We start from the raw sequence: 26021 nt of genomic DNA, 5'->3' as shown, positions 1-26021 counted from the left end.
GGTGCCCCCACAGTGGCATCCTGTGTGACTGGCACGAGACCACGACCGGGACGTTCACGGTCCTGAGATACACAGAGCCCATTAAGATCTCACCTGTGTTACATGTATGCACGTGTACCAATGTGTGTGCGTATGTGCGCACGCACAAGCACACACACACATTCTGTGCAGGTTATCGTGTGTGTATGTGCATTCTGTGCAGTTCATCAAGTGTGTGAATTTGTGTGACCACCACCACAATCATATCCAAAACTGCTCCCTCAGCACAAACCTTGGAAACACGGATGTGTGCGTTAACCGTGCAGCCGTGTGGAATATTTGCACTGTTTCATAACTGATGCCTTTGTGTGGCCACAGGCAAGTCCCTGTCCTGCTGAGCCCGGTTCTAGCGTCTGTGCCATGGCGCACTGACCCGCACTGGGCCAGTGTCCTGCGACTTTGTGAATTATGGATGGCAAACGCATACCGTTATTACTATGAGGAGAAGAAGGAAGGGTGGTGTGTATCGGCTGCTCGCTAAGTCCCAGGCGCTGAGCTGCGTGCCTTGTTCGTTGGTTCTCCGAGTGCCCACCCATGAAGCGGTCCTACCGCCGAAGGAGCCGTGTGCCCCTGATTCCAGCTGGCCTTTAAAAGTCCAATTACGATCTTTTCCCTACAGCCAGTTTCATTTTAAAATGTCACACTTGTGGTTTTTAGAAGGGCAGCGGATGGTATCTATTTTCTTGAATCCATCTGCTCTGTAATTTGTAGTAAAAGGCATGTGTCCGAAAAAGTCACAAAACTGGGGTCCACAAGACACCAGTGAGTCGCAGAGTGAGGGGAAAGGACAATTTTAAAAAACGGTTTGCTTCTTTCTGGAATGGATGTTTTTAAAAGTCTCTGGTAAATCACTTTATTAAAAAGAATCAGCCGCTCCTGTTCCTTCCCTGACCCTATGCAAGGAACAGAACGAGGCGATTGGCAGGAACAGACCTGAGCTGTGGGCTGTGCGCACAGCCAAAGTGTACGCTGGAGTCTGGAAGTTCCCTTCTCCCTGTGCCTCGTGTTCTCCTTGGTGTCGGATGGGCAGGGAGGCAGTCCCTTACTCAGCCGCCAGCGAGTCCTCCCTCGGCTCCCCAAGGACACCCAGCAGCCACTGAGGTCTGCTTTGTACTCCGTTTTGTTTTAGTGAACTTGCTCTGAAAGTATATATTCAGAAAAGAGCACCAATGGGCCATCACAGCAAAGCCCAGCAGCTGCATCCAGGTCATCTCTGAGAATCTGACTCATGAGTCAGACCATCCTATGGGAAGGGTTTCCCAGACAGTGTCAGCAGTTGTCCATGTACCCGGACCCAGCTCGAATCTTTCTAAGGGTTTAAGGAATTCCAGGAAGGAAAGGGCAAGGTCAGGCCTCCTTCCTGACCCTGCACTTGCCTTGACGTATGTGGCTGAGCAGGTTGATGCTCAGACTGGGACGTCTGTGTCCAATGCTCTGTGAGCTCAGACACCAGCTGTGCAGAGGCTGAGCCCAGAAAACCCAAACTTCCTGCCCGTGCTGATGAGGTGTAAGGTGTGGCCCTCAGTCCCTCTGGGTGTTGGCAGTTGTGGGCTGGGTTGTTTGTACTGGAGGTGCTGTGATGCCCAGACCACGTGCGTGGCCCCAACCGTCAGCGATGCTGAGTGACAACAGATGTGAACTTCTGAACTGCAGGTCTGTGAGTTAATCTCTGAGGGAAAGTCCATGTAGTTATCTATAGCATTTCCATTGTTTTGTTTTACCCATGCCCTCCTCTCTCAAATCCCCAGAAAATAACAACAACACAAACTGGCTGACAGTGTCTGCCACCTTGGTGAGGAAGTGTTTGCCCTCAGAGAGGAAACGTGAGCAGTCACAGGGGCTGCCGGTGTGGACGCGCCGTCCTCTTCTGGGAAAAACAGGAAACAGGACGGCGAGCCGGGGCGTCAGCCGCGGGGGCTCCATCTCGCCCCAGGCACATTCTTTCACTTCTTAGGAGCCCATTTAGAATGAATTAGTGAAATATCAGTCTGAATGGCCGTGGCCAAATTAAACCAAGAAAGCATTGGTGCCCAGTGCATTTGAGAAGGCAGGGGAGGAACCAGACTTCCCAGGAGACTGTTTTGTGACGTGTTCTTACTCTGTTTTTTGATTTTTTAAAAGATTTTATTTATTTTTAGAGAAAGCAAGGGAGGGAGAAGGAGAAGAAGAGAAACATCAATGTGTGGTTTCCTCTCACGTGTCCCCTACAGGGGACCCAGCGTGCAACTCAGGCACCTGCCCTGACTGGGAATCAAACTGGCGACCCTTTGCTTCGAAGTCTGGTGCTCAGTCCACTGAGCCACACCAGCCAGGGCCTTACTCTGTTTTATTGTGAGCGTTTGTCCTGGCTTTGGTTTTAGAGGGCAGGTTGCCGGTTGCTGTCAGCCTCAGTGTTGTCATCTTAGCAGAGGATGACCATGTTCCCTTCATGGGATGTTCTGAGAATTATGGGATAGTGCAGAAAGTTCTAAACCCTGGCCGGTGCTCAGTAAAATAGGGCCACAGGAAATCAGTTTTGTCAGCATCATTGCTGTCACTTGGGGCATTCGTCTGGCCCCTGCAGAGCTGGCGTGGTACTGAGGCCCCTCCCTCAGTTACTGGCCCTGAGGGTTTGCTCATGGCAGGGCGAGGTCAGCCAGGAGCTGGGCCCAGACCCATGGCCACCCGGATGCAATGCTAGTAGTCTGGTTCTGTGTCCAGGACTTACTGCTGGGCATATGACCTGACCATCACTCTGGCCCCCTGAGGCCACTCTGTCCGACAGGTGAGAAAAAGGCCCGAAAGGCCCGTGTCCAGCCCTTCCCACAGCTGGGTAGTGGTTGGGTGCATTTGCAGCCATGTGTGCCCAGGCCAAGGCCTGGGCTTCTCAGTGCCTATCTCCTCGCCACCAGTGGAGCCGGGAGCCCAGTGTGCCTGATGGATTGGAACCTTTAACCCTCTGGGAGTCACGCTGTCCTTGTCCCTGGGATCTGGGTGGGGGCTGGAGGGAGTACAGTGGATGCCACATGAGGGCAGAGGTGGCCACCATTTGTGAACAGACACTCTGTGTGGTTGTTCCCCCGTGACCCTCTACCCTTGTTCCTTTCAGGGCAAGGTCCACTTGGAACTGAGGCTGAGTGAGGTCATCACTGACACGGGCGTCGTCTGCCACAAGCTGGCCGCGCGGTAAGACCTGAATGTGCCCCGGAATAGTAACTCGGACCCCTGGGAGCAGGGCAGGCGGTTGTTTTTCACACAAATGAATCAGAATTCACAGATTCAATGATTCCCCCAGATGACATCATTTTTAGAGGTTCTGGCATGCTCTTAATGCACTCAGTAAAGTAAAGCAAATGCTCATCCAACAGTAACCAGCCAAAGTTATTGTTTAGGCACAGAGGTTGGTGTTGCACACTGGTTACAAATGAGGAACCAGGATTCTACTCTCACTGGCCCATGAGTGGGGTCTGGATGAAGGCGGTGAGGAGGGTCCCCCATTGTTTACTCTTCAAGAGGGACCTGTCCTGGCTGTCTGGTTTGCATTCATCATCCGATGGTCAATGTGGGCCGCAGGACCATCACTGTAGACCGTGCAGGAGGACATGGGGTAGCGACACAGTGCAGCGTGTGCTGCAGGACATGGTGTAGGGCTCGGTCAAGGACAGGGTGTAGGGCACGTGTCGCAGGTGCAGAAGGTGAGAATTCCCTGTTGTCTGAAACCCGAGGCCTGGGGAGTAGGTGGGAGATGAGTTCAGCGAGTTTTACCCTCAACTCCTTCGTCATTTCCATTCCTCTTGAAGTGGTTGCAGGGCTCTCAGATTTTGTAGCCCCAAGGAGAGAGTTGCTTCTTTTCTTGTTTATTCGCCGGTTTATTCCTTGTTCTAAAAGGACTTAAGGCTGCTTAACACAAGCCTCTCATAGGACAAGGAAGTGTGTTAGCGGCGGGGAGAGAGGAAGGCCTGGGCTGAGCAGAGAACGGAGCCTGGAGGGCAAACACAGGTGTGGGCTGGGAGCCCGGGCCCCGGAGTGGCCCCGTCTGGCCCCACGTCTGCGAGGTGGAGGGTGGAAGGGTCCACTCAGTGCTGAGTCTGTGTGTGATGCACCAGGACACCGCAGCCGGTGCAGCTCTGCATCTTACTAGGCTGTGGTTTCCAGGAACACAGTCGTCTGAAGTCAGGACTGCCTGTCCGCAGCAGCAGCCGCCGCCTGAAATGTGGGCGTGCAGCTCCTTCCACACGCCCACTGCTGGCACCTGAAACCCCAGAGACGGGTGGCTTGGAACTCGGGCCGAGGGCTCGGGGTGCTGTTATGAAACACTGGAGTGTGCTGTGCACGTGGCCTCTTTCTTTGTTTTTTTTAAGGAGTTTTGGTTTAGAGAAGATGTAAGAGTGGGGGTTGGGGAGTTCCCGTGCGTCCCAGTGTTTCCTGGGAGGCAGTGCCTCTGGCTGCTCAAACAGTCTGGAACCTCGGGCTGCCTGGTGTGTCTTGGACCCTTGCAGACAACTGCTAAGTGGAGCACGCCTTGTTAGGATTGGGCCCTAGCAACCCCACTTTTCCAGTTGGGTTCAGATTCGTGCAAAGAGATGAACTGTGCCTGTTCTGAAAGTGCTTTCTTAAATCCATGTGCCAGTGTGCTCTGTCGACAGTTTTCCTGCTCAAATACCTGTTTGAATGTCAGGATGTTAACCCCCTGCCTCACCAAGTTCTGGGTTCTGTCCCCCAGCAGTCAGCTGCACACTGCTCTCATCAGCACTGCAGGTCAGCTTTTCGTCCCTTCCCCACGTGCACAGGAGGGGCTGGAACTGACATCACTGGGCCAGGGCCTCCTTCCCCACGCTGCCCAGACACGGCCTCCCTGTAGGTTCTCAGACACCTCAAGCCCACCCTGCCTCGACCTTTGCTCTTGTCACCCTCTGCCAGGAATGCCCTTCCTCCAGATCCCTCTTACTTCAGGTCTTGACTCAGCTGCCCTCAAGGAGCCCATCCGCTTCTGGAGCAGCCAGCCCTCTGTGTCCCCGTCCCAGGCCCCCCCCCCCCCCCACGATGCAGCAGTTGATGACTGCTCTGTTCTGTGCATTTCCCCCGAAATGCGGATTTTCTTGTTCACTGCTGTCTCTTCGACACTTGGAGCAGGGCCTGACACCCTGCAGGTGCTCAGCAAACACCTGCGTACTGGGCACGTTCCAGCTCGTGTTACAGGGCTCGACCTGTCCGGCAGAGCAGGGAGGGGTTTCTGGAGAGGGAACAAGATGAGGCTTCCTTTTCCTCGTGACTGTTCTGTGACGGCTGAGCAGTATTTGGGCCTGTCACACCCTTTAGTGCATGCACTAAAGTATACACACTAGTATGTACTATTACACATACCAGTATGTACTATTACACACACCAGCACAGCAGTCCCCAACATTTTTGGCACCAGGGACTGGTTTCGTGGAGGACAATTTTTCCAGGGACTGGGGTGGGTGGGGATGGTTTCGGGGTGATTCAAATGTGTGACATTCAAGCTCCCCTCCTGCTGTGCGGCCCGGTTCCCAACAGGCCACAGACCCATACTGGTCCACAGCCCAGAAGTTGGGGGCCCCTACACTAGCACACAGTAATACACGTGCTGATACACAACACTAGTACATACTAGCACACATGCTAGTGCACATGCCATTACACTACTGTGCACATGTACACATGCTTATACACACTAGTGTACATGTGCACTCACAACAGCACGTTTTGTTCCGAGTCCTGGGGCACAGGGTCCAGCACAGGGGTGCACTGAGGGGGAAGGGGTGGGGTTCCCACAAGGGCCTGTGTTTTCTAATCAAGGAACTCAGAAGTTTCTGAGGGACCAGTGACTTTTCTGTCCTCACCACACCTCCTCCTGTAGGTTTTTTTTTTACTAAAAATATTCTTTGCACACATAAAACTCAACCTTTTAAAGTGGATAATCGTAGTGTATTCATGAGGTGACACAGCCATGGCCACTGACTGCTGTCTGACCTCATTCCTGTGAGCAGGCACACCCTGGCCCCGCCCCCGGCCAGGCCCCCCCCCCCATGTGCTTTCTGTCTGTGGATTTGCCTGTTCTGGACATTTTGCATAAATGGAGCCCCACGGCACGTGGTTCTTTGTGCCTGGCTGCTCTCAGCGTGATGTCTTCAAGGGTTTCCGAGTTGTAGCGTGTGTCAGCACTGCCCTCCTTTCAGGGAGGAGTGGTGTCCGGTTCTATGGGCACCACATTTCGTTAATCTGTCAGCCATGGGTGGACATTTGGGTTGTTGACCATTTGTGTGGTTATTGTGAATAATGCTGCTAAGAACATTCTTGTGCAAGATTTTGTACAAATGTATCGTTTTCATTTCTTTTGGGTATATGCCTAGGAGGAGAATGCCGGGCCGTATTGTACCTCCGTGTTTAACTCTTTGAGAAACTGCCAGACCCTCCATCATGGCGGCTGCCCCGCGTTACACGCGCCAGCTGCATGGGAGGGTGCTTGTTTCCCCACATCCTTGCTAACACTTGGTGGTGGTGGCTGGCTTTTTTATTGTAGCCGGCCTCGTGGGTGTGAAGTGGTTTTGATTTACATTTTCCTACACGTAATGACTGAACATGTTGACCATTTTCTCTTTGTTGACCATTTCCACATTTTCTCAGAGGAAATGTCTATTTAAGTCCTTTACTGATTTTTTAAAGAGATTTTATTTATTTAATCTTAGAGAGAGCGGAAGGGAGGAAGAAAGAGAGGGAGAGAAGTATTGATGTTTGCAAGAGATACATCGATCAGTTGCCTCTTGAACACTCCCAACTGGCGACCTGGCCTGCAACCCAGGCATGTGCCCTCACTGGGAATCGAACTGGTGACCTTTTGGTTCACAGTCTTCAATCCACTGAGCCACACCAGCCAGGGCTAAGACCTTTACTGATTTTTAATTGGGTTATTAGTATTTTTATTATTAAGCTGTTATAGTTTTTCATACATTTTACATACTAGACTTTTGTCAGATATATAATTTGCAAATGTATTCCGTTGGCTATCTTTACTTTCTTAATAGTGTCCTTTGTAATACAAATGTATTAAATTTTGATGAAATCCAGTTTATCTGCCTTTTCTTTAGTCACTTGTGTTTAGATACTTATCTTAAGAAACCGTTTCCTAATCCAAGATCATAGAAATTTACAGTTATGTTTTCCTTCTAAGATTTTCATACTTTTAGTTCTGAACTTTAGGTCTTTGATACATTTGGAGTTAATTTTTATATATGGAATCAGGTAGGGGTTAGCATTATTATTATTATTATTATTATTATTATTACTATTATTATTATTTTGCATTTGAATATCCAGTTGTCCCAGCATCATTTGCTGAAAAGGCCATTCTTTGCCATCACATTGTCCTGGCATTTTGCTGGGAGCCACTGGCTGTCACTGTGTGAGCTCACACATGGCGTCTGTTCCGGTTCGTTGCCCTGCATCCCCATGCGGGTGCCGCACAGTCTCCATCACTAAGGACTGGCAGTCATTTTTGAAATCAGAAAATGTGAGTCTTCCAACCGGTCCTCTCTTCCTGATTGTTTGGCTCTTCTGAGCTTCTTTTATTTCCACGTGGATTTTAGGATCAACATTTTAATTTCTGCAGACATGGCACCTGGCATTTGATGGGGATTGTATTGACTCTGTACATCAGTTTAAGTCTTCCAACCCCTGACCACCATTGCTTTCCATTTAGTTAGGTCTTCTGTAATTTCTTTTAAAACTTTTGCTTTTGTAAGGTATTAGTAATGTCCCCTCCATTATTACTGGTTTTAATAATTTGAGTCTTCTTCTTGGTCAGTGTAGCTTGTGCAGCTGAGTGATTCTCCACCTGTGTGTCACGGCACACCGGGTGTGCCACAAGACTGTATAAAACATGTGGTACCTGACTGTTCAGTTGGGGGCATGGACCTCTTTTCCCTTAGACTGTCAAAAATGATAGCAGCCAAAACAACAATAGCTGTTTGGTCTGAATAAATTCAAATTATACCTAGTTTTTTTTTGAGAGAGAGAGAGATTGGCAAAAAATATATTTTTGGTGTGTTATAGAATTTTAGTAATTCGTTTATGTGTGCCATGAGAGTAAAAAGGTTATAAATCGCTGATCTAGCTAAAGATGTGTCAAGTTTGTTGGTGTTTTCAAAGACCCCATTTTTGGTTTCACTGGTTTTTCTCCATTGCCTTTCTGTTCTCTATTTCATCACCTCTGCTCTAATCTTGATTATTTTGTTGTTTCTGCCTGGGTTGGGTTTAGGTTTTTCTTTGTCTGGTTTATTAAGGTAAAAGTTTTTGTTATGAATATGAGGTCTTTTTTACTTTTTTAATGTGAATGTTTATAGCTACACATTTCCCAGTAACATCACTGTAGTTTTTATATTTTATAACTTTATTTCTTCACACTGTCTAAATCTGTTTCTCATGCCCGAGACTTCCCACAAACAACTGTGAGTCAGGATGGGACGGGGAACAATGGGCACCCACGTGTGATCAGGTGCAAAGGCTCTGGACCCAGCCTCCTAGTGTCCAAGTCAGCAAGATCTCCCCTAACTGTGACACTGGGCGAATTGCTTATGCTCCTGTGTATCGTCTTCCTTCTGTAGGGAGCAATAGCATCTATGCTGGCATTTTCCTAGGATGTAGAAAGGAACCCAGTTATGGGCAGTTATGTATGTGGGTCCTCCCCTGTGACCTGATGTCTCAAAGGTTACCAGGGTCTTGGGCCAACCCCATGGTAGGTTATGGGCTGAGGAGAAATTAAGAGCTGGGGTGATGACCACTGAAGAGAAGCCAGTCTGGCAAAGGCAAGCTCATTCCAAGAAATCACTTTCTTGCCTTGTCTGAGAATCACTGCACACCCTCCCTCTGCCCAGCAGCACTGCGACTCATTCCCGCTTTGCTCACTAGAGAGTGATGGAGACATCGCAGGGCCTGTGCTTGTGCTCACAGCCCAGGGAGCGTGCTTTGCCTCCCTGATGCGTCATTCCCTTGCCACAGGTGTGTTAGTTTCCTGAGGCTGCCTTAGCCAAGTACCACAATCTCTGTGGCTTGAAGCAACAGAAGTTGATTCTTTCCCAGTGCTGGAGGCTAGAAGTCTGCAAGCCAGCTGGGCTGTAGTCCCTCTACAGGCTCCATGGGAGGGTCTGTTCCTTCCTCTCCCAGTGTCTGGGGCCGTACACATTCCTGGGCTGGTGGCCGCATCGTGCCAACCTCTGCTCCGTTTTTACTGGGTCCTGCGTCTGGGAAACCTCCCTCATGTGAGGATACTTGTTGGGTTTAGGACCCACCCAAAGTCTAGATGGTCTTCTCATGTCAAGATCCTTAACTTGAATGTTTGCAAAGATGCCTTTCCAAACAAGGTCCCTTTCATTGATTCCAGACTAAGACGTGGACACATCTCTTTGGGCAGTACCGCCCCGCAGGTCCTCCCTGAGCTCCCTCTCTTCTCACCTGACCCCCACGCCGCCTCTGGTGCGGTCCCTGGGGGTGTTCTGGCTGGGCTGAGGTCTCTCTCCAGGCCTTCCCTCTCCCCACATCCGGCGCACCCCTCTCTGTGGCCAGGTCCACCCTTCCACACTGGCCCAGAGAGCAAACTGCAGGTTGCCCCACGAGCCCTTGAAATTTCTTTTCGGAGGTTGTCCATTCTCTACAAAAGCCCCCAATTCGGGAGGCTGGAGGCTCCTGCCCTTACTCCTTCTTCCTGCTCCTGAGGATGGATATTATCTGTGGACTGTCCAGCTGCTGGGCAGGAAGCACAGCACCGGTTCCTTCCCTCCCTGGATTAGCCGGTGAAAGCCTTAAGAAACGGGAAATGTTTACAAAATAAGTAGCAACAGAGGGTTTTCCACCTGGGCTGGGCCCGCCAGTTCAGAGCCTTCCTGTGGTTCTGGGGAGGGAAAACCCTCTTGACGTGCCCGTAGAAATGCCACCTTTTTTGCCCCCACACGGCCACTTTTCCTGGTCATAGCTCACCTTTTTGTCTTGTTGTACCCTCTGCGTCCAAGTCTGCGGACCTGGTGCCTGACTGAGGCCCAGGCTGTTTGGTGACCCGCCTTCCTGAATGTTCTTAGGTCTGTACATGGACTTGGCACCCACAGATCCCTGCTTCGGCCAGTTACCTGTTCATGCCTATTCACCTGTGAATGGCTTCTCTTTCCAGCTAGATGTCAAGCTGCGAGTCAGGTCCTATCTCATGATTCGTTTTTTTATTTCCAACAAAGATAAACACCACATCTTTTAATCATTCATTCAGAAATACTCGCCGACCCCCTGCTAAGTGATGCCACTGGGGCAGGCCTTCCAGAGCCTACGTTCTAGAGGGGGAGACATGTTAACACATCACATTCATAACACGCAATGTTCACGGCACTGGGAAAGCCTGGAGAACATAAGCCTGGCGGCCAGGCTGCCGTGCACAGTGTTGAGGCCCAACAGCCTTTTGTGGAGCGGTCGGGTTTGGCCAGTGCGACCTGGCAGTGTGTCGGGCTGCACTGTCTGCACGGGGTGAGCAGAAATCCTGCTGTGGGTCGAAGACAAATTGGCTGTTCATGGGCGTCTCTTCGGGCCCTGACTCTTTTCCTTTAGAGTGCCCGTGTGTGCGGGAAGAGTGCAGCAGCCTCGGTGTGGGGAGACCGAGGCGGGAGGAAGACACGCCTGCGCCTGTTCCCGGCTGTACTCTGCCGAGACTGGGCGTCGCTGCCTCCTTTCGCAGCCCTTCCTTTCTTGTCACTGTAAACGTTCCTTTCTTGTCTCTGTTCCTTTCTTTCTCGTGGACATCCTGTGCCTGCCCGCTTTGTCTGAGAGTGAGGTTTCTTATGTTTCCCCACTTGCGAACTCTGTCACTTTGCAAGCAGACAAGAGTCTTGTTGACAACTTGCAAATGCCCGCTGAGCTGGCCCTCCTGACCGGAGCAGTGGGCGCCGCAGGGCTGCTGGGCTCTGAGATGCTGGTCGCCAGAGGAGGCGGCGCAGTCTGCCGGTGGCTCCACCTTGAGGAGCACTCAACTGAGAGGTTATCTGTTTGCAGGCTTCCAACAGTAGATCTTATTTTTTATTACCAAGGAATTACAGGAAGAAAAACCAGCCGATGGGCTCTTTCTAGGGTCAGAAAGCCTTTCAAAGCAACGGGCAAGGGTGGAGGCTGGGCAGGCAGCAGGTGGGCCCTCTGCTGGTGACCACGGGTGGTACCAGGGTGTCTCTGCAGGCCTCTGGTACCTGCCCTCAGGCCAGGGCAGCAGGCGGGTGGCATTTCCTCCCGGGGAGGCAGGAGGTGGAGGTGCAGCACGCGCCCCCCTCGTGGGAAGAAAATGGAAACGAGTGCACAGCTGCAAGCTCTTCCTCCAGTGAGGCGTGACTATTTTAAGGGTCAAGTTGAAGATAGAAACCTATAAATGTTAAAATAGATACACAACATTGTGCTTCTGGTACTTTAGATTCCAGATTAGTGGACCGTTTCAAAGTGTCCATGCCAGGACATAAGAATGCCCAGTTCAGTAAATATCGTATTTTTCTCCCTTCATTTTACCTATAACATCCTAAATGTTTGTGAAATTTGTTTTGCATGGAGTAGGCCTAGACCGACGTACCATGTGGGTACACGCCTTTCAAGTAAAATGAACCTTGGCTTCAGGAGCTTCAGGCAGCCCAGGAGAGCACCTCGCCCTGAGCCCCAGGACAGTGCAGCTGAGCTGTGATCCAGCTAAAGCTGTGAGGGCGCTAATGAAGTGAGCCCGCTGCCACCGCCGCTGGGAGGAGGGTGTGAGGGAGGCTAGCACCATTTTTATTCCACGTTGTGCATTTTGCATGCCAGATGGCAGGGTATTGGTTTTCCTTTTTCTCTGAGATGCCTTCGTGTAGCCACCACCAGGAGCCATGCTTTGCTCTGGGGCCCATAACGGAGCGTCTCTCAAACGGGCCTTTGAAAGGAGTGCAAGCGACATCTCCATGGTGGCTGAGTGCGCGCTAGGTGGCTGCTGCCCCGCGTTTGCCCACGCTTCTCTAAAGATGCGAGGTGGGAGAAGAGCCGCCTCCCGTTGGGTGCTTTGCTGGCCGGGAAAACCCGTTATCTCTGAGGATCCACAATGGGGATGTACCTGCCATCTGACACTTTCTTGATCAACAACGGAATGTAATTAAAAAAAATGCATTCATGTTAAATGTGTACCATGTGCACAAGGGGGCGTGGGCCTCCCCTTATTCCTCCTGAACAGGCTGTTGTCCCTGCCCCCGGCTTCCTGTCTCAGAGATGTTGCTCTTTGGGGACCTTCTCGCCCCAACTTATGATGGCCGAGCCCTTGTCTGTAGAACCTCAGCCTGAGGGCCACTTTTTCCCAGAGGCTCCCACCACCCTGCATCTCTCCATGTTATGTGTAGCTTGTCTCCTCGCTTGCATTACCACACACGGTAATTACATGTCACCTACCGACGGTCGCATGGCTGGCTGCTGTGCCAGCCAAGCAAGCCTGAGCTGCACGGGGCATGAGCTTCACAGGTGAGCCTTTGTCTCCTCTCGGCTCTGGTCTCCTTCCTGGAAAGCTGCCTGGAAAGCGAGAGCTCAACAAATGCTTGTTTAATGATGAGTTAACGGATGAATAGACCTTTGTGTCGTGATGGATTAAGGGATGAGTGAATATATTTTTAATGATGAATTAATGAACGGAGGAAGAACACTGAAGACCAAATCGGCAATCTGGGAGAGAAACACAGACCTATTCCAGAAAGTAGAGGAAGAGAGAAAGAGCTGACAGCTGTTAGATGAAGCTAATTGAAACAACAGACCAAGCCATGGGGCCCAACCTCATCTAGCAGGCGTTCCAGAAGAAAAACGGTACAGAAGCGAAAAGAGAAGAAACTTACAGAAGAGTCCTTGGCCCAGAACGGGGGTGGTACCGGCCGAAGGGCCGGAAGAGCCGTGAAGGAGGGATGAAGGAAGCAAACCGCTTGCCCGGAAAGGAAGATTCTGGTGAGACGTCAGAACCTGAAGCTTTCCCCCGGGGGACAGAGCAGCTGGGTCGCTGGACTTTGGAAGGCACGAGAGAGCGCGGTTGCCTTCCAGCTTCCACCTGCAGGGAGAAGTGTGGCACTCAGATGTTCGAGGGGAAATGATCGCGCATCTCTATGTAGCCAGACTCACGTTCAAATGTGGGAATTGGTACTTTGCTTCTGGCCACGCCGGAATGGTGGTGGGAGCTGGGTCCCCACTCCCACCCTGACGAAGAGCTGGATGCTGGAGGACTGAACCATTTCAGAGCTTGGGCAACTGGCAGCTTAGTTTAGTGACCCCCCAATAAACGAAGAAGATGAGGTGAGCCACAGCGGCCAGCTTTCCTCCTGGAGGTGTGCTTGTGACATGGGGCAGGGAGGTGCCCCAAGCAGAGCTCCGAGGTGGGTGAGGAGACTCGTTGTTAGGGGTCTGAGCCCACCGTGCTCAGACCTGCTGGAGAGGAGGGGGCCTCACAGTGCGCCAGGAGCCAGTGTGAGCGCACAAGGGGAAGTGCCTCAGGGCCAGGCAGGCAGGTGTTTGTGGGACGAGGGCGCCCTTCACGGCCGAGAGTCATTTGAATCCCCCGCAGCCCAGCGGAGAGCCCTGCCGTCACTCAGGACGCTCTGCACGAGCTCCAGGAGGGCTGCCCGTGTAGTGGGGCTGACCTCATCTTAGACAACGGCTGCCGGCCCCTTCCTGCACAAAGCTTCAAACCAAAATTGCCACAATCAGCCTGAACAAAGCGAGAGACTCTTCAAGGCTGACCAGCCCAAGGAAGGCCCAGCAGCTCTGTTCTTTATAGAGGACAACAGAATCGGGACACCAGCAACATCCAGTGTCTGCTCAACACTGACTGACGCGGCAGAAGCGGGAGCAGGTGATCTGCAGCCTGGAGAAGGAGTCGTCAATAGAAACAGACCTGGGCACGACGGACAGAACAGAAGTAGTAACGAGGGTGCTCAGGGAGCTGGTGAAACTAACTACGGTCCAGAAGTCAAACAAAACCATGAGCCGGGACCGTTGGTCCCAGACCTGCAGGTGGGGTCAGATGTGACGTTGAGACTGGGGAGGCTGCTGCTGCCAAGAGGTGCGTGTGACATGGGGCTCAGGCACAGGCTGTCACTGTAAGCCCCTTCACGTTGCCAGAGCCTCAAATAACACATTTAACAATAGCACAACTTCGTAAGGTGATCGGAGAGGTCAGTGCGTGAGTTGTGTAAAGCTCTGGAAAAGTGCCCGGCTCCTAGGAAGTGAGGCAGTGACAATGCTCGTAGAAATCCCCCAGGACTGTTTCCTCCTCGACCAAGGCTCCTTTACTGTGAATGCAGCACACACCGCACCCCCCGCCCCAGTGTTTTCAGGTTGCTAATCAGTGCGTCCATTACCACTTATTGGGCGGGAGTATCTGGGCAGTTGGCGACCAGCACCAAGCCAGAACTCATGGCTCTTGGCCTTGAGCTGCTGAGACAGCTGCTCTTTTGGACCCCAGAGGGGCCTTGCGAGGCAGCCCGCAGGCCCTTCGTCTCCTGCTCCTGACCCCTCCCACTTCTCTCCTCAGCATCCTGGAATGCCAGGGCCTCCCCATCGTGAACGGGCAGTGTGACCCTTATGCCACTGTGACACTAGCAGGACCATACAGGCAAGTATCTGTCCCCAACACCTGCTACAGCCTTCGGGCCTGGCGGGTGGACCGCAGTCCCCTGCAGTGGTGGTGAGGATTCCTCAGGCAGAGGGAGACAGGGTATGCTGTGAGGGAGAATGTATAATTCTGACTTTCTTTTGTTTCCCTTATTGCCCTAAAATTGTCTGGTAAAAGAAAAATGCCTTTATGTTCTTCCTGTGGAGTATTTTTGGCTCAGTAAAGGTTCCTGATTTGCATACCATCTGGGGTTGGAGACAAACAGAAATATTTATAAGATAAATAAAGGCAGCAAATTACTTGTGCATTTGATAGCTCCGTCTTAAGGCTGAGAGATTTGGCATCAAAAGTGTTATTTTAATCCTGGTCCTTCCTCCCTTGATTACAGATCGGAAGCAAAGAAGACGAAAGTAAAGAAGAAGACCAACAACCCTCAGTTTGACGAAGTGTTTTATTTTGAGGTTGGTATTGGAGCGGCTTGAATGCGAAGTTGAAACCTTACACCCGAGATTCTTTGGCAAAACATCTAGGTCTGAAGGATCTCAGTCCCTCACTTCCTCCTGAAAGATCTGGGTGACTGCCCACACACAAAACATTTCCCCTCCTGCTCTGCCGCTCCGGGCTGGACGCGCCTCTCCTCCCTCGAAAGAAAGGCCGTCTGTTGCTTCCAGGATGACTCAGTTTGAGCCGAATACTGACCAATTCATACTTTCCAAATTATCAGGACTTTGGTCTTTTTTTTCACATTGTTTGTTTGGTTTGGGGTTTTTGTTCTTTGGGCTGTTTCACCCAATCTTCCCTGAGCAGTGAAGGGAGGCTTGTTTTACCGGAAATAGTGAGGGTTTTGAAGCAAAGAGGAAGTGCATTTGGACGCAGATGCCCTGGCTGCCTCTCAGAATGTGGCCCACCAAAATTAGTACGATGAAGGGTGCTCAGGGCTGAAGACCAGAACAGAACAACAGGGTTAGTGACAGGTCAGCCCGCATAGAACATATTTAGGCAGGTGTTCTGTCTGTCTGCAAAGGTTTCTTGAATGGTTAGTGTGCACCAGGTCATGAGTAGGTAAGGATGACTGAGAGACTGAGGCCTTCGCTCTGTCTGCTCGAGCCTGCTGCCTAGCAGAGGAGAACTTACGTGAGTGGGTTGTCCCACTTGGTCCAGTGAGTGTTAAGTCAGCGGCTTCGGGGAACGGAAAGCAAGTGCACCCAGCAGTCCTGCCCGAGAAGTGGGGCGAGGCTTCCCAGAGTGGTGAGCCCTGAGCAGTCTGGGAAGGGGCATGTGCGGAGCATCAGGAGGGTGCGGGAAGCTGCCTAGAATGTGGAGTGAGGTTGGCGTGATGAACGAGGAGTTTTGGAAAATGAAGGTGGACAGATGAGTTAGAACCGGGGGCTCATGGGCAGAGGATCTTGACCTTTCTGGCTGGCAGCTAGAAGCTCACACGTTTCTAAAGCGGAGAAGGCCAGCGGCCGGCCCTGTTGGGGTGGCTGTGAGGAGGGGTGTGGAGGTGGGGTCCTGAGGACGTGGATGAGGAGCCCATCTGTGTCCCAGATGCACGTTCTGGCGTTGCAGTCAGGTGAAGAAAATGGCTTTTAAGAGATTCAGGATAAGTCAAGGAGCCGATGCGGTCACTGGGTCCTCAAGCTCCGGGACTCCTGCTGTGCCTCCCCAGGCGGGGATGAAGTCTGCAGCCAACAGTGTGGAGCTTGTAATGTGGATGTGCATCAAAGGTGGCAGCGGCCTCCATGTTTAGGCTGCCTAGAATGGCTCAGACCAGCGCCTTCCGAACTTTTGGTTTTAATACTACACACAGGCAGGCGTAGACTTCACGTGGTGACACCCTTCACTCTAACAGCGGTATCCGCTTCTGCGTGGTTCCACTCCCACGAGGAGTGGTGTGTATTTCCTATGTCTCGCACTCTAAAATTGTGGGTCTCTCAGTTCACTGGGTTAATGTAACGACCCCCAGGTGTGATTGAATGTAGTCATGAGGACCGAAGCCTGCAGGCCCCAGGCAAGGCGGAGACCTGGGCCCCGGTGCTGCTGGTTAGGGCCCCTCGGGTGTCAGTCTCGCTCTCAGCCTCAGGCCAGAGGGCCTTGGGAGTATGCTTTTGCTCGGAGCTTGTGTCCTTTGAGTCGAAGGGCTCGCCCTGCTTAGCAGCACACTCCCACTCATCAGGTTCCTCCTCTCTCCTTTCAGCCTCGGCTGGCGAACAGCATGAGGCTGAGCCCCTGGCAGGGGGACCCTGGGGCCTGGTGGCTGGCAGTGGGCTTGGGGCTGGCAGGCAGCCTCCGGCAGGAATTTCAACAGGAGGTAGCCTCCAGACCATTTTCTTCCAGGATAACAACCAGATGTACCCTAAAAACCCTTAAATACCCAAATGAAATTATTTAAAATTCTTAAGAGCCACCTTTATTCACTCAATAGATATGTTAGGTGACAGGCAGTAATAAGACAGAAGAGAAAACAGACCAGCCTCCGCAGCCATCCCACTGGAAACCAGGCACCTTATCTTAGTACTGTGAGCCATGCCAGGGGGACTTCCTGAAGGAGGTAGCATTTCAGAGATACCTGTAGGCTTCCCAGCATGGGCCATAGTGAGGAATGGACTCAGTTGTGAGATGCACAGGGGTACAGGTTGTAGAAAGATCCTCATGTGCTGGGAGAAAAAGAGAAGTGGGGGCCCCTGGGAGGCCTTTAGAAATTTTAACCAGAGGCAGATGAGGCTGGGCCAGCTTGGCTGTGGCTGGTGGGAGCCCTGCTTGGGCAGTACAAGGACAGGTTGCCAACAAGCTGGAGGCAACAGGTGGAGGTAATGAGATGGGAAAGCTGGGGAGGAGCAACTTGGAGGCACAGGGAGTAGAGGTGGCTGTCAGAGGAAGATGCTGGGAGGGGGAGGAGGGACGAACTGGCTGGGTGCTTCTGGGTGCTGCGAGGATCACGAGGAAGTTAGTGGGAAGCGCCCTGAACAGCCCCACACCACAGCTCCCAGGAAGTTGGGCTCCAGTGCAGCCTCTGCTCGGTCACGGTGAGCGGAGCGTTGTCTGCGGCGAGGGGGGCGCCCAGCCTCCTCCCCTGAGCTGGTCAGCCCGGGGCAGGCGCTCCGTCTAACTCGCTCTCCCCCGCTGTACCACCAGGTGACCAGACCCTGCAGCTACAGCCGCAAGTCCCACTTCGACTTCGAGGAGGAGGACGTGGACAAACTTGAAATCCGGTAAGTGAGAATCGGGGTTTCGGGATTCCTCCTTGGCAGCTGCAGTCTGAACGCCCCTCCTCTGTCCATTTTCTTTGTTTTGTTTCTAAAAACAGGAATGGATAGAAAAGAATTTTAGTGTTCTTGGTGATTTTAACACGAGGATGTCGGAAGCTGAAGTCAGTCATAATCATCGCAGATGTTTGGGTGGTTGTGGCTGAAAACTCAGTTTTCTAGTTCACTTTGCAATGTCTTCTCAGAGTCGAAGGTCAGAGGCTTTGTGCTACTTAGCATGTGCGAGCCTCTGTCCACCAAGTGGCATTGCCCAGCCTAGCACGCCAGTCCTCGCTGCCTGGGGATCCTCGTGACACGGACTTTAGTGTGCAGAGTCAGAGCTTGTCGTCCTAGGAGATTGCAGCCTGAGTTCACCAGCACCAGTTTTAGATCCACTCAGGGGCCTTCTTCCCGTCTCCTCTGGCTGTAGGAAGCCCCACCCCCCTGTAGCGCCTCTTGCAGGTATGAGGTGCCCTGGGAGAGACAAACCATAGGCCAAGTGCACTTTCTCATTGTCCTGGGCCTGGGCGACCACACTGAGGTCTGACTGTTCAGAAGAAACGCAGGAATGCTCCTGATTTGACATGGTTTAAAAGCTACGTTCCTTCAGGGCCAGGGTTTCCTGAGGCCTGTGAGGCTCAGCTGGAAACACCACAGGTGTTCATTTAGGGGGTGCTCTGGTGTGCCCCCTCAAACATGCAGCAGCTTCCCAGGCCTCTGAGCAATAACCAAGCCGTGGGGGGCCTCCAGGCCAGATGGAGGCTGACCTTTGGGGTACAGGGTACAGGCCAGGGCCCTCCTCTCTCCCGAGTGCAGGGTCCTGGGGCTCCTTCCTTGTCCCTATCCCGGGCTCAGGTCCTGCGGGATCGTGGCCTCCACCCACAGATCTTGGTTTGAGCCGTTTTAAGTGTTTCCCAGTAGTTTAAATCTTCCCTTTCAAAACGCTGAAGCTGAGGCAAAGTGACTCCGAGTCGAGAAGGTGCCTGCGGGAGGTCCATGGGCCTTGTTTGAGGCTTGGCTGCGTGCCCCCTGCCTCCAGACCCGCAGCTGTCCTTTCTTGCTCAGGGAAGGAAGTGTTTATGGAAGACTGGGCTTTGAATTTGAGCTAAGCCCTAGTTCTCCTAAGCCTGCACATCAAAGATGGTTTTAAATGTGTCTCTTATTAGAAGGAAAGACTGTCTGGTGACCCGTTTGTGTATGGCCAGGGTGTTGCTTGGCAGATTAGAGGTCCTTCTGCTTGTCATTCTGAAAGAACCGCGGCTGGGACACTGCTCATCTTCATGTCCCGACGTGCGTGTGTTCCTGTGGGATGGCCTTTCCCTTCTGTGACATCCCTTCTCCTGCTCGGACTTGCAGGGTAGCAGACGGACTGGTACAGTCCTAGGATTTTTCCCTGGTCTTAGGTTTTCAGCTCACAGAATGCCTGCTGCTCCAGCTGTTCACTGTGGGTGTTGGCAGTGTTTGCTAGTTAGCACCTGGGAACATTGTCCACCTTCGTCTGTCACACATGACAGTCACTGTGTCTCCAGAGGGAGACAGTAAGAATCAGAGGGAACAGTAAGAATTCCACCCAAGGGAAAAGGGTGAGTGACCAGACCCTCTAGCAAGGTGAGTGCGGGCTTTGCACAAAGATGGCGATCAGTTGTGCCGTGGCCGTGGCGGCCAGCTAACCAGCGTCTCCGCTTCTCCGTTGGGAGTGTCGGGCCCTCAGGTCATGAGTCACACTGGTAGGGTCGTAGGAATGTTGGGTGTAGGGTTCTGAGTGCAGGTGGAGAAGGAAGGGTCAGAGACAGTTTTTCTTCCCAGGTGCACTTTCATGGGACGGAAGGTAGGGGGCGTCCTGGCTGTTAAATTGGGCAGCCCGGTCATTCCCCTGTGGGCACCATGGTCGGCAACAGCCCGCGCAGAACTAGACTTCATTCACTCACTCCACTGTGTTGAGCCTGCAGACTGCGGTTGCCCTGCTGGGCACTCCCGCTGTGTGTGAGGGCTGCCCAGCCCTGAGGGGACAGTGGGTTCTGCTACCCTGGGCCCTCTGCCAGGTAAAGGCAAAGGACGCTGCTGGCTTCGGTGCCCAGCATTTTGCTCCCGTTACAAAGCCAGGAGGCCCCTCACCTGACATCAGGCCAAGGGCTCTGCCTCCACCTCCTCTGGTCCCCTGCAGCGCCTGGAAGTGCACATCTCCGTTCCAGAGTCAGTCCGGCTCTGGCCTCAGGTCTGAAACGCCCCCGTCGGTGCCATGGAGACTGACCTGTGGGAGCCGAAGACCCCATCTTGCTCCACACCCTCTTGGGGAGAAAGAAAGGACATCGGTGGCCACTCTGTGCCTCCCTAGGTCGTTCTGTGAGAAGACCCACGTACTGACTGTTGTTTTTCAGAGTTGACCTCTGGAACGCCAGCAACTTGAAGTTTGGAGATGAGTTTCTGGGAGAACTCAGGATTCCGCTGAAAGTGCTGCGGCAGTCGAGCTCCTACGAAGCCTGGTAAGCTGGCCGCAAGCCTGGGCTGGCGTCCATGAGCTGGTGGGTGGAGGGACAGAGTTAAAAGGATGAGTCAAAATGACACAAAGCTGCCTCTTTACAGCCCAAACGCAATGGCACAGGTTAGCTTCCTACCTAGCCACCCACCCTTGTTTTGCCATGCATGGTTCTTATTGGCTCTGGTATGGTGACGGGTTCAGGTGAGAAAGTACGGGCGGGAGGGCGCCGGTCCAGGTGGTCATGCTGATGTCGTGAGTGGTGGCTGGGACCCTACAGCAGAGAAGGGCAGAGGCATGGAAGCCTGACACCCTGGAGAGGAGCGTTCTGGGCCCGCTTACCGAGGGCAGGCAGCTGGCACGCCTCAGAGCGTCGCCGTCCCAGGCCCTGCCCTGTGGCAGGCAGGCAGGGAGGACTCTTGCCTGGAACCAGCAGTGTCCCCGATGGGGAAGGTGTGCAAGGTGCTGCGAGCTCCGGGCAAATCTCCACTGTAATCTGCACGTCTAAACTGAGGGGCCCCAGCTCCGCCTCACCCCTCACTCACGTGTCCCAGAAGACTGAGCTTTCGCTTCCCGTATCTATTTTCTCATTTTCCCGAGGCCATTTTGTATTTAGACATAAGGAATGGCCTTTGTTTGGTTTCACGTTCAGTTCGTAAATCGAATTGGTTCACAGTGCATGTCAACACAGGGAAGCCGCAGACACTCTGGCCACTGGTATTCTATTCCATGTATCTCCCTGGCACACGCACAAGATGAGGACAAGGTGTGGGTCACACCACAGGTCATGCTGTATGCCACACATCTCCCACCACATGCCTCATGTCACACCACACCCACACCCGCACCCTGAGGCCTTGCATGTTTACAGGCTCACCAGGCGGGTGGTACTTGTGTTGTGCCCAGTGGTGGTTTCTTATCACCGGGAGACAGTGAAATTCACGTCTTTAATTCCACGAGGACAGCACAGCCCCCAGCTGGGTTCTGGTTCCTGCCGGAAGGCATTGCTTAGCTGAGCAGCCCTTGGCCTTGTAACTGAGGATGTGGCATTCCGCTGGCAGCCCAGCGCAAGCTCTACCCGCATCGCACCTCGAAGTGCCTGGCCAGGAAACTCAGAGCAGGGGGCGCTGCACGGGGCAGGACTGAAGAGGAACCTGTTGGAGAACACCGCTGCAGTGACCGTGTGGCTGTGCGCCCAGTGGCGTGCCTTGGCCCCCAGGACAGGCCCCCCGTCCCCTCTGATGTTGAGTTCAACTGCATGTTTCTTAGAATACTTTCAGTTTGCTCTGCTGATTGCTAGCCGTTGTTGGGTTGACCGCCACAGGTAATATTTTACTGCAGAATGTCCCTCAGCTGCTGCATTCATCTTCCCGCCTTCTCATCCCCTCCTTTTCTCCCACCCTTCCCGCTTTCCTGTCATCAGTTCTGTCGGAGGCTCTGTGGAATCAGCCCTGACAGTAAACAGCCCTTGGGGAACACTCGGGGGCACGGGCCCTGCAGGCATGTGTCCTGCAGACTCGCCCTGGAGCTCCCTCCTGCCTCAGAGCCCGACACAGAGCCCTTGACAGGAGGACCAGCCCCTGGGAGGTGCTGCCGCCTCACGCCCCCTTGTCCTGTGTCCTGCACCCAGGTACTTCCTACAGCCCCGAGACAACGGCAGTAAGAGCCTGAAGCCAGGGGACCTGGGGTCCCTGCGGTTGAATGTAGTTTACACAGAAGACCACGTCTTCTCCTCTGACTACTACAGCCCGCTTCGGGACCTTCTGCTGAAGTCTGCGGATGTGGAGGTACTCTTGTCCCAGGTGCACCAAGACCTGCCCCTGTCCCCTGTCACCTGCCGGGTCCCTGCCTGGTCCTCCTTTACCCAGATCCACTCCCTCTCTGGACCCCCCACCCTGCACTCTGCCCATGACACCTGCCCAGACCAGCACCCAAATCCATCCTTTACCCCTGTGGCCCCCTGGCTGTCCCTTAACCCCTGCCCAGGCCCTGACCATCTGGGGCCCAGCACCTGGGGCCCCTGGGCCTGAGTTGGGCACAGGAACATCTGCATCTCCCTTTGCTGGGTGAGGAGGGGTTGCGGGGTGGCTCTGGAAGTGGCCCTTGGGTCACGCTATGTCTCTGCACAGCCTGTCTCAGCGTCCGCGGCCCACATCCTGGGCGAGGTGTGCAGAGAAAAGCAGGAGGCAGCCATCCCGCTGGTGCGACTCCTCCTGCACTGTGGCCGGGTGGTGCCCTTCATCAGTGCTATCGCCAACGCCGAGGTCCGCAGGACACAGTGAGTGCCACTGCCACTTCCGCCCAGGGCCCCTTACGTTGCCCCAAGGGGTCCGGCCTGGGGCACCCAGATAGCAGAGGTCTCCCTCAACACACACCAGAGCAGAAAGGTGGGGCAGCTAAAGGAAACCACGTAGGCTCAGGTTTTCTTTCAGGGAGACACTTACTGTTTTTAAGATGCACCTTTTCTCCTGGAAACCCAAGGTGCACAGCCTAGCACGCTGGTCCTCACCGCTTAGGGATCCTTGTGACACAGGCTTTAGTGTTCAGAGTCGGAGCTTGTTGCTCCAGAAGATCGCAGCCTGAGTTCACCAGCACCAGTTTCAGATCCACTCGGGGCCTTCTTCCCATCTCCTGTGGGAAGAAGGGGTGAATGAGGCACCGGTTGCCTTAGGAATGGGCTCAGGTTAGCGTTAAACCCACATTAGGGGACTGGGTTGCTGTGTCCCCTCCCTGAGTTCCTTAGTTCAGAAACATGCAGACACACACTTGCTTGAAGAGGTTCTAAGAAGCGTGACCTGTTCTGTTCACTTCCCTGCCAAATCTCCTGTGCCGGCCCCAGGTTGGGTCCTTCGAAGCACTCGTTAGTTTGTAAAAATCAGGCCTCGAGAAGAGGAGGCACCGTGAGCTCCTGCTCCTCCAGATGGGTTGGTGGCAGGGGGCACGCCACTGGGTCGTGGAGCTGCGCTGGCCACTGTTTGTGTGCTGGGCCCGGGGCACAGGCAGGGCCGGGGTCTGGAGCCCCTGCTGTGAGGCCTCCGGCCAGTCAGGTGCTCCTCCTCGAACAGCTGACAGCACTCGGGTGAGCGTGCTTCTGCCCCCGGTGGGCTGTCCTCGGGTGTAGGTCCTGCTGCTGTCTCCACCTCGCTGTGCTGAGGAGACAGAGGACACCCCTGATGCTGTTTTCCAGGGACCCCAACACCATTTTCCGGGGAAATTCATTGACATCCAAGTGCATTGACGAGACGATGAAGCTGGCAGGGATGCACTACCTGCACGTCACCCTGAAGCCCACCATAGAGGAGGTGGGTTGGGGTCCCCAAGGGCCTGGGGTCCCTGGGCTGTGTGCAGGAGACTCCCCCAGGAGCCCACTTTTTCGTGGCAAAGAGGCAGGCACACGGGGAACGCGGGGCGTCGGGGTTCGCCGGGACGAGGGGCTGTCTCTGATGGCAGCCTTGTTTTTGGCTCACTGCAGGGGCAGTTCAGAATCTCCCCCTTCCCTCTAGTCAAACAAACACTCAAGGAAACCCGCTGCTGTGAGGACAAGGCCACACGTGGCCCTGCCTCCCCACAGGCGTTGGCCGTCCCCGAACCCTTGAGGCCCTGCAGCTGCGGGGCCCTCCCCTCGCACTGTGGTTGGACACGGCCCCAGGAGCGCACGCTTCCTTTCCAAATGACTCAGCTCTTCTTACCTGGCCCCTTCATGGGGCACCTGGGCGGGCGTTGCCCCCAGAACAGTTTCATAAAAAACAGGCCCTTGGCCACATGAGAGGATCTAAAATAGCATTCTGGTTTGGCTGTGCGAGATCCTGGCCGCCCTTTGAAGGGAAATCATTGTTAGGCTTCATGACGCCTGACTCTGTGTGAGCTAATGGCCTTCGAGAAAGTCCTGTGCCTCCCAGGACTGTGGCCTCGCCAGCTGCCCGGTGTGTTCTGCCGCTGTCCCCTTCCTCATGGCTGAGCAGGAGCTGGCTGTGGGCAGCTGTCTTTTGAGCAAGAATCGCTGTGTCTGTCCCTGAGCCTGCCACCACTGACTGCCACCACTGACCGCCACCCCACCTGTGCTTCTGGAGTCTGCTCACTTCTTGTCATGCCCTTTCCAGATATGCCAGAGCCACAAACCCTGTGAAATCGACCCTGTGAAGTTAAAAGATGGCGAAAACCTTGAAAACAACATGGTAAGGGGTTCAAGTTTATTCGCCAGCACTTCCCAGAGCCAGTCACCTGTCTTGAGGATCTTTGGCACGTGGCCACTGTGGACACTCTGTGTCAGGGTGACGTGGGGCAGGCGTTGGGAGGGCACCCACAGGAGCCTGAGGGGCAGAAGTTGACTTTAATCTGGTGTCAAGAGACCAGTCCCGGTCTATGATTGGCCGTCATCTCCTATGCCCCGCCCCAGCCCCGCCCCACCACATTGAGGGGCCTCACCTGCCTCATGGGTCTTCCCAGCCCATCTTTTCCCTCCTCTCAACAAACACAGGTCCCGCACCCGGCCACTCCAGGCTGTTCCCAGAGGTGTTTCTTGGAACAGAAAAAAACCCTGATTTTGACACTTCACCCAAATGTTGCAGTCTTTTTTATGATTTCTTCATCCAGATCATGCTGTGTCTTTGTCATGCCTTAAAAAATACACACACACAAAAAGAGGCGGGGTTCTAGCCTTTGGGAACTTACATTTCAGTGAATTTGACCTCTGTTTAGCTAATGAGGTCAGGGGTCGAGGAGGGGAACGTGGTGTGGCTTTTCCCCACACCCAGAACTCCAAGTATTGGTGCCATGTGAACTGCTGTAACTGCTCAGTGTGTGTTTTAGAGAGGTGGTTTTTTCATCGTGATGGGAGGTGCACGTTTTGCTGCCACGGCTCCCCTGGGCTGCCCGAGCTGGCCCCTGGCCTCGGCGGGCTCCCTCCCCGGGGTGGTCCTGGCACTCCATGCAGCCTGGGAGGGAGTTGGGCGCAGACAAGCCCTGTTGGGGTGCCCCGCCCCCACCTCGTTGCAGGAGAACCTGCGGCAGTATGTCGACCGCATCTTCAACGTCATCACCAAGTCCGGGGTGAGCTGCCCGACTGTCATGTGCGACATTTTCTTTTCTCTCCGAGAAGCGGCTGCCAAGCGCTTCCAGGGTGAGTCCTCCTGGATAGGCTCGTGCCGGCAGAAAGTGCCGGCAGGCCCTCGCCGGGGCTCCCCCTCTGTGCCACATGCTTCCCAGCCCCTGGAAAGTGGTTTTCTCAGAGCTGCTGGGCCAGGGCTCAGATGTCGGTGCTGGGTGCCTGGACAGCAGCCCTCTCCGCCTGTGCCGTGCGGGGCCCTGCTCCTAGTCCCTGCTCCTAGTCCCTGCCTGCACTTGTCTCTGGGTGCCCACCCCAGCAAGAAGGTGGTTGGCCGAGTTTTGTCGCAGCGGGTTATTTGGGACAGAGCCCATCTGTAGTCAGAGAAGCCGCCCTTCCAGGTGGTCCCAGCAGTTTCTCGCCGCGGTCCATCTCGGCGCACTGGGTGCTCTGTGGGCTCTGCCTGCCCGGCTGTATCTAAAGAAAGATAGGATGAGCCCTTTGGGGAGTTGGGACTGCAAGGGTCCTGGGCATGAGCCCCTTCTTTTTAATTGTGCTAATTCCTTGGGCGGCACCTGGAGCTACCTGGCAAAGCAA

The 26021-nt window shown here is 53.8% G+C and overlaps 1 protein-coding gene across 1 annotated transcript in view; it reads left to right on the top strand.

Moving 5' to 3' along the window:
- The window catches only part of RASA3 (RAS p21 protein activator 3), a 118271-nt gene that overhangs the window by 75346 nt on the left and 16904 nt on the right, over positions 1-26021 (top strand). Inside the window, exons 5-14 of the mRNA XM_045821568.1 lie at positions 3128-3204; positions 14579-14659; positions 15048-15120; positions 17795-17871; positions 20283-20387; positions 22011-22167; positions 22510-22658; positions 23568-23682; positions 24481-24555; positions 25376-25499. Of these exons, the coding sequence (XP_045677524.1) occupies positions 3128-3204; positions 14579-14659; positions 15048-15120; positions 17795-17871; positions 20283-20387; positions 22011-22167; positions 22510-22658; positions 23568-23682; positions 24481-24555; positions 25376-25499 (1033 nt within the window). The remainder of the gene's footprint in view (positions 1-3127; positions 3205-14578; positions 14660-15047; positions 15121-17794; positions 17872-20282; positions 20388-22010; positions 22168-22509; positions 22659-23567; positions 23683-24480; positions 24556-25375; positions 25500-26021) is intronic.

Source organism: Phyllostomus hastatus, unplaced genomic scaffold (assembly GCF_019186645.2).
Source record: "Phyllostomus hastatus isolate PE091 unplaced genomic scaffold, TTU_PhHast_1.1 phas_scaffold_46, whole genome shotgun sequence".
NCBI lineage: Eukaryota > Metazoa > Chordata > Mammalia > Chiroptera > Phyllostomidae > Phyllostomus > Phyllostomus hastatus.
The sequence above is the reverse complement of the archived record's forward strand: the minus strand, read 5'-3'. Positions and strand labels throughout refer to the sequence as shown.